Source organism: Somniosus microcephalus, unplaced genomic scaffold (genome assembly GCF_052327205.1).
Source record: "Somniosus microcephalus isolate GS21.2 unplaced genomic scaffold, FLI_Smic_1.0 unresolved_chr2, whole genome shotgun sequence".
NCBI lineage: Eukaryota > Metazoa > Chordata > Chondrichthyes > Squaliformes > Somniosidae > Somniosus > Somniosus microcephalus.
The window spans coordinates 40759732-40771388 of record NW_028225180.1 but is presented as its reverse complement, the minus strand read 5'-3'; the positions used below and the strand labels follow the sequence as shown (position 1 = coordinate 40771388).

Here is an 11657-nt window from a genome sequence, read left to right as displayed (position 1 = left end):
CGCGACCCCTCGGAGGGGGCGCGCCCCAGCGGCCCCCCCGAGGATTGCGTGCCCCCCCCCCCGAGGGTCGCGGCCCCCCCCACCCTCCGAGGTGAAGACCGCCGATTGTGTCTGTGCGAGACGGCCGGCGGGGCCGGTTGCGAGGGTAACCGTCGACGCTCAGCAAGCCCCGGCCCCCGGCCGAGCCAGAGAGCGACGCCGAGTCTCAGCTCCTGCTGCACGCACACCCTAGCAGCGCTGGGCTGAGGCTCGGCCCTCCAGCCTTCGCGTGGGGCCGGGAGGTGCCTAGCTCGGGCGTGGGTGCGGAGGAGACGCCGAGGCTTCTACGCCTACCTGGAAAAACGGGGAAAGGTAGGAAAATTAATGAGATTAGATAAGTTAATTACATTCTAAATCATTTTTCTTTAAAACAATATGTGTTTAAAAGCAACGTTTTTTTTAAGAAGCAGAAAGCGGGAAAAAGATAGGAAAAGTTTGGAATCAACATGGCGGCGACTCACCTCGGTTCAGAACGATACGGCCCGGCCACACATGCACCGATTGGCCCGGCGGCACACGCCAGCAACCCGGCATATGATTGGTCGAGCTCGAGGTCACTCTGTCGCTAATGAGCGGATAATGAGATGCTAATGAGCGGAATGTTGAAGGTTTTTGGGAAACCGCGGGCGCGATTTTAGCCCGGCCGAAACGTAAATACGCTAAAACCGTCTCGGAAGCGTAAGCTTTCTTTGGAGGTAACGCGCGCGTAGGTACGGCCTGTAACTTTCGAGCGCATAGCCCGACAGATGCACAGGCGATGACAGACAGAATGACAGACAGACAGACAGATGTACCGATTTATATATATATATCCACTAGCTCAAGTGCCCGGCGGTGCCGAGGCTTTTTCGAGGGCATGTTGTTGTTGGAAGAGAGAGAGAGAGAGAGCGACTGGGGGGGGGGAGAAGGAGAGAGAGAGAGAACGCGACTGGGGGGGGAAGAGAGAGAGCGACTGGGGTGTAGAGAGAGAGCGACTGGGGGGGTAGAGAGAGAGCGCGGGTGGGGGGAAGGGAGGTGGGGGGGGAAGGGGGGAAGGGAGGGAGGGAAGGGAGGAAGGGAGGGCGGGGGGGAAGGGGGGCGGGGTAGAAGGGAGGGCGGGGGGGAAGGGAAGGGGGAAGGGGGGGCGGGGGGAAGGGAAGGGGGGGAAGGGAGGGGGGAAGGAAGGGGGGAGGGAGGGCGGGGGTGGAGGGAGGAAGGGAGGGCTTGAGGCTGAGAGACAGGCACGGCCACATCCGGTTGCCGTGGTAACCCTGCCGCGCCGCCCCCGCACTGCCAAGAACCCAGCTCTCCGAGCCCCGCCCCCCCCCCCGCAGCCGAGAGCCGCTCTCCGAGCCCCACCCCCCCCGGCCGAGAGCCGTGCTCTCCAAGCCCCGCCCCCCCCGGCCGAGAGCCGCGCTCGCCAAGCCCCGCCCCCCCCGCCGAGAGCCGCGCTCTCCAAGCACGCACCCCACACCGAGAGGCGCGCTCTCCAAGCCTGGCCCCCCCGGCCGAGAGCCGCGCTCCCCAAGCCCCGCCCCCCACGGCCGAGAGCCGCGCTCTCCAAGCCCCGCCCCCCCCGCCGAGAGCCGCGCTATCCAAGCCCCGCCGAGAGCTGCGCTCTCCAAACCCCGCCCCCCCCCGCCCGGCCTAGAGCCGCGCTCTCCAAGCCTCAGCTGGCCCGCACTCCCGTTGCTGGGGTAACCCGATCCGCACTCTCGAGAGCCCCCACCCCCCCCGCCCGAGCCGAGCGCGGAACAGAGTCTCACCTGCTCCTGCTGCGCGCGCACCCTGACACTCGTGGCTGACGTCGTTGCCCCGGGTAACGTGACACGGGGGGTGGGGGGGGCTGGTGAGGAGCTTAGCAGCAGCCCAGTTACCTAGCTCGGGCCTGGCTGGGCAAGAAAGGCCCAGGCTTTCAGGCCTAAGAAAAAAACTGGCAAAGGTAGGAAAAAGAATGTTCAGGTGAGATAAAATATTTACAAATGAGTGATTTTTTTAAAAGAATTTAATAAATTGAATTTTATTTTGCTGGAAATGTATATTTGAAAAGAAAGACGCAGAAAGCAGGAAAAAGAATGGAAGCAAGATGGTGGCTACTCACCTCGGTTCAGAACGATAAGGCCCGCCCACACACGCACCGATTGGTCGACCGTCTGGTGACCAAAGCGTAGGATTGGTCAATCGTCTCGTCACTCGACCGTAGGAGGGCCCGTCCGCACGTGGCAGCAAGCCGCCGTACGATTGCTCGACCTCGAGGTCACTCTGTCGCTAATGAGCGGATAATGAGATGCTAATGAGCGGAACGTTGAAGGTTTTTCAGATACCACGGGCGCGATTTTAGGCCGGCCGAAACGTAAATACGCTTAAAACCGTCTCGGAAGCGTAACCTTTCTTTGGAGGTAACGCGCGCGTAGGTACGCCCTGTAACTTTCGAGCGCATAGCCCGACAGATGCACAGGCGATGACAGACAGAATGACAGAATGACAGACAGACAGACAGACAGATCGACCGATTTATATATATAGATAGGAGCAGGAGTAGGCCATTCGGCCCTTCGAGCCTGCTCCGCCATTCAATGAGATCATGGCTGATCATCCAAATTCAGTACCCTGTCCCTGCCTTCTCCCCATATCCCTTGATCCCTTTAGCCTTACGAAATATATCCAACTCTTTTTTGAATATATTTAATGAACTGGCCTCCACCGCCCTCTGTGGCAGAGAATTCCACAGGTTCACCACTCGCTGGGAGAAGAAATTCCTCCTCATCTCAGTCCTAAATGGCTTACCCCTTATCCTTAGACTATGACCCCTTGTTCTGGACACCCTGGCCATCATAAACATCCTTCCTGCATCTAGTCTGTCCAGGCCTGACAGAATTTTATAGGTTTCGATGAGATCCCCTCTCAATCTTCTGAACTCCAGTGAGTATAATCAGCAGAGTGAAGCACAGCATCTCACGAACAGCATGTATGAATACAAGGCCAAAGTCCCTGCACATATAAGCATCACACACTCTCAAGTGAGGTATGAGTGAGCTTTATACACAAGTAAAACACCAGTCAAATTGACGCAACAAATACCTAGCTTTTTACCAGAAATTAAGCGGCACCCAATAGCTTGTTAGACTCTCAACTTGAACAAATCCTTTACTAATGGGATTCTCATTGGATCACCTCGCCTTTCTAAGATTATCCAAAAATCTATCGATCTCTGCCTTGACTATAGTCAACGACTGAGCATCAACAGCCCTCTGGAGGAGAGAATTCCAAAGATTCACAAACCTTTGAGTGAAGATGTCTCCTCATCTCAGTTCTAAATCGCCGACCTCTTATTGTGAGACTGTGACCCCTAGTTCCAGACTCCACAGATGGGAAAACATCCTCCCAGCATTTACCCTGTCAAGACCTTTAAGAGTTTTCAACGTTTCAGTGAAAACCTCTCATTCTACTAAATTATAAGAACATAAGAACATAAGAAATAGGAGCAGGAGTAGGCCAATTGGCCCCTCGAGCCTGCTCCGCCATTCAATAAGATCATGGCTGATCTGATCCTAACCGCCAATCCACTATGACAGGACTATCTCCTGAATCTAACAGCATTAGAGGGAATATAGGCCTAGTCTACTCAATGTCTCTTCAGCGGAAAATACACCCATCCCAAGTAGCAGTACAGTGAGCCTCCGGGACACTCCCGCTAAGGCAAGTATATCCTCCCTTACATACGGAGACCAAAACTGTACACAGTACACCAGGTGTGGCCTCACCAAGGCCTTATATAAATGCTGTAAGACGTCTTTACTCTTATCTTCTAATCATTTTGTAATAAAGGCTAACATAACATTTGCTTTCCTAATGTTTTGCTTTTCCTGCATGTTAACTTTCTATGATTCGTGTACAAGGCACCCATGTTCCTCTGAACACCAGTGTTTCCCAATCTCTCACTTTTAAAAATATATTCTGCTTTCCTATATTTCCTTCCAACGTTGATAACTTTAAGCTTCTCCACGTTATATTCCATCTGCCATGTTCTTGCTCAGGCACTGAAACTGTCTATATCCCTTTGCAGCCTCTTTGTGTCCTCCTCGCAACTTATTTTTCCACCTAGATTTGTATCTTCAACAAACTTGGATACATTCCACTCGTTCCTTTCATCTAATTCATTTACATAGATTGTAAGTAGCTGAGGCCCAACACTGATCCTTGCGGTACCCCACTAGTTACAGCCTGCTAACCCGAAATTAACTGTTTATTGCTACTCATAATTTTCTGCCCGTTATCCAATCCTCAGTCCATGCTAATACGTAACCACAAATCCCATGAGCTCAAATTTTGTGTAATAACCTTTTGTTTGGCACATTATCGAATGTTTTTTCAAAATCCAAATTTACTCCATTCACTGGTGATTATGTCGCTGAAGGGCAGCATATAGATAAGAAATAGGAGGGACAAAGAACAAAGAAACACAGGAACTGCTAGAGGAAAAATGACCACAGTTCATCTCGTTCACCTTCTACCATCCTGCTTGTCGCATGTTACATTAATACAGTTGTTTATTAATCATCGCAAGCAATCACTATCAATTAGTCTACAACAGAGTCAGTAAAGACAAGAGTAAATCCCCAGTGAGGCAGCGCTGTGTGGACCATGGGTTCAAAGTCACCAGTTCATCTCAAGCTTGCACACTTATGTCATGTCTCAAATAATTCATATACCGTTTCCCGAAATGTTACTTTCTGAAAGCAATCTCTCTAACTTTCATTTGAGTTAGTTGTTTCTAACTGCTTCCAAGGTCTTTCCAGGGAATCTGTTCCAAAGATTGTTTATGGTGTTGTTTATATAGATTTATATAGAATGTACAGCACAGGAACAGACCATACGTCCCAACTGGTCCATGTCGGTGTTTATACTTCACATGAGACTCCTCCCACCTCACTCAGCTGAACCTATCAGCATCTCTTTCAAATCCTTTCTTTCTTATGCACTTACCGAGCTTCCCCTTCAATCTGTCGATGTCACTCGCCACAAATAATCTTGTAGTAGTGAATTCCCCATTCTAACCAGTCTCTTGTTGAATACGTTTCTCCTGGACTCCTGGACTTATTGCTGTCTTTCTTGTACTCATGGCCACTAGTTTTATTCTCCTCACAAGTGGGAATGCCTTCTCTCCGTTTACCATTTCGAACACATTCATAATTTTAACGACTTCTATCGGGTCACCCGTCAGCACTCTCTTTTGTAGAGAAAAAATCCGCGGCTTGTTCAATCTTTCCTGATATATAATCTCTCATTTCTGCTGTAAAATCTTTAAATATGTTCTTTATCTCTTTCAGTGCCTCTGTTTTCTTTTTATAATCTGAAAATCAGCGCCTAGCCTATGAAGCATAGTATAAGTGTAGTGGAGCTACTAGTACCAGCGGAGGATGGTTAAGTCTAGTGTAAGTATAGGTTGTCACTAATATTGGACGAGCACTGTCAGTTCTACTCTAAGTGTAGGCTACCAAGAGTACCGGAGTTGCACGCTCACCTATACTGTAAGTGTAGTTTATGATTATTACTGGGGAAGCACTGGCACCACCAGTGTAAGTGTAGACTTAAGACAAGTGGGGGAGGGTCATGGTCCACTCATCTGTGTGTATAGCAAAACTCTAGTACCGCAGGAGCGCGCCCACACGTGGTGTAGCTATAGACTGTCACGAGTATAGAAGGAGCACGTTCATCTCTACTGTAGGTGTAGTGTATAAATAGTACAGGTGGAGCACGGTCATCTCTACTGTAGGTGTAGGGTATAAATAGTACAGGAGGCGCACGGTCATCTCTACTGTAGGTGTAGGGTATAAATAGTACAGGAGGAGAATGGGCATCTCTACTGTAGGTGTAGTGTATAAATAGTACAGGAGGAGAACAGTAATTTCTACTGTACATGTAGGGTATAAATAGTACAGGAGGAGAACGGTCATCTCTACTGTAGGTGTAGTGTATAAATAGTACAGGAGTAGCACGGTCTTCTCTACTGTATGTATAGGATATAACTAGTGCCGGTGGAGCACGGTCATCTCTACTGTTGGTGAAGGATATAAATATTACTGGAGGAGCGCGGTCATCTCTACTGTGGGTGTAGGATATAAATAGTACAGGAGGACCAAGGTTAACTATATTGTAGTTGCAGGGCATAAATAGTTCTGGATGAGCAAGGTAATCTCTACTGTAGAAATAAGGTATAAATTTTACCTGTGGAGCAAGGTCAATTCTAGTGTTAGTGTAGGTTATCACTAGTAGTGGAGGAGAACGGTCACCACTAGTGTTAGTGTAGGTTATTACTAATAGTGGAGGAGCACGGTCAGCATTAGTTTTAGTGTAGGATATCACTAGTAGTGGAGGAGCACGGTCACCGCTAGTGTAAGTGTAGGTTATCACTAGTAGTGGAGGAGCACGATCACCACTAGTGTTAGTGTAGATTATCACTAGTAGTGGAGGAGCATGATCACCGCTAGTGTAAGTATAGGTTATCACTAGTAGTGCAGGAGCACGGACACCGCTAGTGTTTGTGTAGGTTATCACTAGTAATGGAGGAGCATGGTCACCGCTAGTGATAGTGTAGGTTATCACTAGTAGTGGAGGAGCATGATCACCGCTAGTGATAGTGTAGGTTATCACTAGTAGTGGAGGAGCATGATCACCGCTAGTGTAAGTGTAGGTTATCACTAGTAATGGAGGAGCACGGTCACCACTAATGTTAGTGTAAGTTATCACAAATAGTGGAGGAGCACGATCATGTCTAGTGTAAGTTTTGGGAGCTACTAGTACCACAAGAACATGGTCACCTCTAATGCTGCAGGACTGAGGTCATCACCAATATTGCAGGATTTGTTTCAGCGTCTGTTCTGGAGGTGTTGGAGCACTAGGAGTCAGTGAAGGGCAGGGTCAGGGCGATGGATACCAATGTAACTGCTTCCACCAGTCCTGCTGAAATAGGGTCCGCTCCAGTATTGGGTGATTCCAATTTCCATTTGTAAAGCATGTTTGTATTGTGCGTGTTTTTGAAACTGTACAATAACAATTGCACATATTTTTCTTAATCTGACGTGTCAGTAAAAAAAACGGCTTACCTCAGTCTATTTGTTAAATGACTGTAAATAATGCCAATTAAGATTTAACCTGATTGACTCCCTTGCGGATTGATGTGTGGATAAATATAACTTCCCTTCCATTGTCTCAGCCGTGCGTCAGTCAGAGTCTTTCATCTCCAACAGAATCCATCCATTCTCACAGAAAATGGGGCGACCAGCTATAATGCTGATAAAGGAGATTTACTACCCTATTCTCGCAGCTTTCGGTGTCCCTGGTGAGCCACTGTAACCTGCTTGTTGCTAATCAGTGTTAACTGTCTCCCTGTCCATATTTCATGTCGGATAAGTAACAGTTTTACCAAATGTCAGCATGGCACAGTGAAACGCGTGTCCACACTTTCCCTTAATGGCAGAACCTTGCTGATGTTACGATGTTCTTTGAAGCTCCAACAAAGGGATTTTAGCGGATTTCCAGATTGTCTTGTCACCCCGTGCAGATTGAGCGCTGCAGCAGCTCATTTAAATGTGTGGGTGGGTTTCCCAGCTAATAGGTCCATTACTAATCCTGTTCTCCAACTGCTCCGTGTTGATAATCACACTGAATGAAGTAAAATGCTCTCAACAGGGATCTCCATATTTATTTCAATCAGTTAGTGGTACATCATTTCTCTGCTCCCTCTTTCTTACAGCGAACTTGGTGACGATGGTGATTCTCACCCGAGGAAACTGCGGCCTTTCCAAGTGTATCTCTGTCTACATGGTGGCCATGGCTACAGCAGATCTACTGGTCATGATCTTCAATGTAATAATGTATTATATTCTCAGTTATCAATTTCCGTTTTCAATCCTGTCACACACTCCCGTGTGTATGTTCATTCTATACATGAAAGTTGTCACTTTCGATTTGTCTGTTTGGTTCACCGTCTCCTTCACATTTGACCGGTGTGTAATTATCTGCTGCCATAAATTTAAAGTAAAGTATTGCACCGAGAGAACTGCGGCCGCGGTTATAACAGCGTTCTCGGTCCTGGTCTTTTTAAAGGGCATCCCCGTATTTTTAGCATTTGAACCGCAGCAAATAATTAACAAAGTGCAGTGGGGCTGTCGGAACAGAGTAGCTTTATTTTCCTCACCTCAAGGTGAAGCGTATCTCTGGTTTCACACTGTATGCCGCGTTTGGCTTCCCTTTACCTTAATGGCCTTGTTTAATTGTTTGACCGTCAGACGTATATTATTGGCCAGCAGAGCCCGCAGTGGACTCCGGGGACAGAGCAGTGAGAATCAGATCGATCCAGAGATGGAGAGCCGAAGGAAATCCATCATTTTCCTCTTCGCTATATCGGGCAGTTTTATATTGCTGTGGCTGACAACTGCCGTGAATTTTTTAATTACCAGAATGACAAACGTCAATTATTACCGAGGCGACCGCACAATCCCAGCCTATATCGCCACTGAAACCGGAGATCTGCTGAAGCTTTTGAGCTCCTGTGCGAACACGTGCATTTATGCAGCGACCCAGAGGAAATTCAGAGAAGAGCTGAAGAATGTTTTGAAATCTCCGTGGAATCTGATTCTGAGATTGGTTAAACATGAAAGAAAGCCAAACTAGAGTTTCGGTTGGATAACTTGAATTCCGTTCTAGCTCGTTTTCCAGCTTAGAATGAGGCTCTCTCCGCTAACCACTACATCAGGATTGTTCTTGTAAAATCTCACAGGTAGGCGAGTATATTTGGCACACTCTGTAACATTTAACGCCAACTAGGACCGTGGGTTTCCACATTTCTTTGGCCGAGTATCTCCTCCCAAACAAGGTCATTGCCCCTTAGGTACGAAAAATGTCAGTCATAGAGTCATAGAGTCATAGAGTAATACAGCACGGATAGAGGCCCTTCGGCCCATCGTGTCCGCGCCGGCCATCAAGCCCTGTCTAATCTAATCCCATATTCCAGCATTTGGCCCGTAGCCTTGTATGCTATGACATTTCAAGTGCACATCCAAATGCTTCTTAAATGTTGTGAGGGTTTCTGCCTCCACAACCCTTTCAGGCAGTGAGTTCCAGACTCCAACCACCCTCTGGGTGAAAAAGTTCTTTCTCAAATCCCCTCTAAACCTCCCGCCCTTTACCTTGAATCTATGCCCCCTAGTTATTGACCCCTCTACTAAGGGAAAAAGCTCCTCAGCATCCATCCTATCTATGCCCCTCATAATTTTGTACACCTCAATCATGTCCCCCCTCAGCCTCCTCAGCTCCAAGGAAAACAAACCCAACCTGCCCAGTCTCTCTTCATAGCTGAAGCGCTCCAGCCCTGGTAACATCCTGGTGACCCTCCTCTGCACCCTCTCTAACGCGATCACATCCTTCCTGTAGTGTGGCGACCAGAACTGTACACAATATTCCAGCTGTGGCCTAACCAGTGTTTTATACAGCTCCATCATAACCTCCTTGCTCTTATATTCAATGCCTCGGCTAATGAAGGCAAGTATCCCATATGCCTTTTTTACCACCTTATCCACCTGTTCCGCCGCCTTCAGGGATCTGTGTACTTGCACACCCAGATCCCTCTGACCCTCCATCTTGCCTAGGGTCTTTCCATTCATTGTGTATTCCTTTGCCTTGTTAGTCCCCCCAAAGTGCATCACCTCGCACTTTTCCGGGTTAAATTCCATTTGCCACTGTTCCGCCCATCTGACCAACCCATCTATATCGTCCTGCAGACTGAGGCTACCCTCCTCGCTATTTACCACCCTACCAATTTTTGTATCATCCGCGAACTTACTCATCATACCCTTTACATTCATATCCAAGTCATTAATGTAGACCACAAACAGCAAGGGACCCAGCACCGATCCCTGTGGTACCCCACTGGCCACAGGCTTCCAGTCACAAAAACAACCTTCGACCATCACCCTCTGCCTTCTGCCACTAAGCCAGTTTTGTATCCAATGTGCCAAGGCACCCTGGATTCCATGGGCTCTTACCTTCTTGACCAGTCTCCTGTGCGGGACTTTACCGAAGGCCTTACTGAAATCCATGTATACCACATCCACTGCGTTACCCTCATCCACACACCTAGTCACCCCCTCAAAAAATTCAATCAAATTAGTCAGACATGATCTTCCCTTGACAAAGCCATGTTGACTATCCCTGATTAATCCTTGCCTCTCCAAGTGGAGACAAATTTTGTCCCTCAGGATTTTTTCCAATAATTTTCCTACCACTGATGTTAGGCTCACTGGCCTGTAGTTCCCCGGTTTTTCCCTACTACCCTTCTTGAATAATGGTACTACATTAGCGGTTCTCCAGTCCTCTGGCACATCCCCTGTGGCCAGAGAGGTCCTGAATATATGTGTTAGAGCCCCCGCAATCTCCTCCTTTGCCTCACACAGCAGCCTGGGATACATTTCATCCGGGCCTGGGGATTTATCCATTTTTAGGCCTGCTAAAACCGCCAATACCTCCTCCCTCTCGATGTTAATATGTTCGAGCATATCACAGTCCCCCCGCCCTATTTCTATGTCTACATCGTCCTTCTCCATAGTGAAAACAGATGCAAAAAATTCATTTAGAACCCCTCCTACATCTTCCGGCTCCACACACAGATTGCCACTTTTGTCCCTAATGGGCCCTATTTTTTCCCTAGTTATCCTCTTACCCTTAATATACTTATAAAACATCTTCGGATTTTCCTTTATTTTGCTTGCCAGTGTTATTTCATGGCCCCTCCTTGATCTCCTAATTTCTTTTTTAAGTATCCCCCTGCACTTTTTGTACTCCTCTAGGGCTTCCTCCGTCTTTAGCCTTTTGTATCTACCAAAAGCCCTCCTTTTTTTCCTAATCCATTCTCGTATATCCCCTGACATCCAAGGTTCCCTGTGGTTTTTGGAACCACCCTTGACCTTTACGGGAACATGTTGCCATTGTATGATCTCAATCTCCCTTCTGAAAGCCTCCCATTGCTCCGATGCGGATTTTCCTACAAGTAGCTGATCCCAGTCCATTTTGGCCAGATCCTGCCTTATCCTATTAAAATCGGCCTTCCCCCAATTTAGAACCTTTATTTCCGGCCCATCCCTGTCCTTTTCCATGGCCACCTTAAATCTTACCATATTATGGTCACTATCACCAAAGTGCTCACCTACTAGCACTTCTTCCACTTGGCCGGCCACATTCCCTAGAATTAGGTCCAGTACCGCCCCCTCTCTTGTAGGACTTTCTACATGCTGGCTCAAAAAGCTCTCCTGGATGCACTTTAAGAATTCTACACCCTCTGAGCCTTTCACACTCTGACTATCCCAGTTAATATTGGGGAAGTTGAAATCCCCCATTATTATTACCCTATTATTTGCACATTTCTCTGAGATTTGCCTACATATCTGTTCCTCTATCTCCCCCTGACTGTTTGGAGGCCTATAGTACACTCCCAGCAAAGTGCTTGCCCCCTTTTTGTTTTTAAGCTCCACCCATATGGCCTCATTAGAGGACCCTGCTAATATATCATCCCTCCTTACTGCAGTAATTGACTCCTTAATTAATATTGCGACACCCCCTCCTCTTATACCTCCCCCTCTGTC

At 47.9% G+C, this 11657-nt stretch overlaps 1 protein-coding gene across 1 annotated transcript; it reads left to right on the top strand.

Annotated features, from left to right (window-relative positions):
- Positions 1–7200: 7200 nt before the first annotated feature.
- LOC147092553 (putative G protein-coupled receptor 139) lies at positions 7201–8805 on the top strand (the record flags this gene model as incomplete). Its single annotated transcript, XM_085975603.1, has 2 exons — positions 7201–7360; positions 7775–8805. Coding segments are annotated over 2 exons (1080 nt in total), but the record flags the coding sequence as incomplete, so codon positions are not given.
- Positions 8806–11657: the final 2852 nt, after the last annotated feature.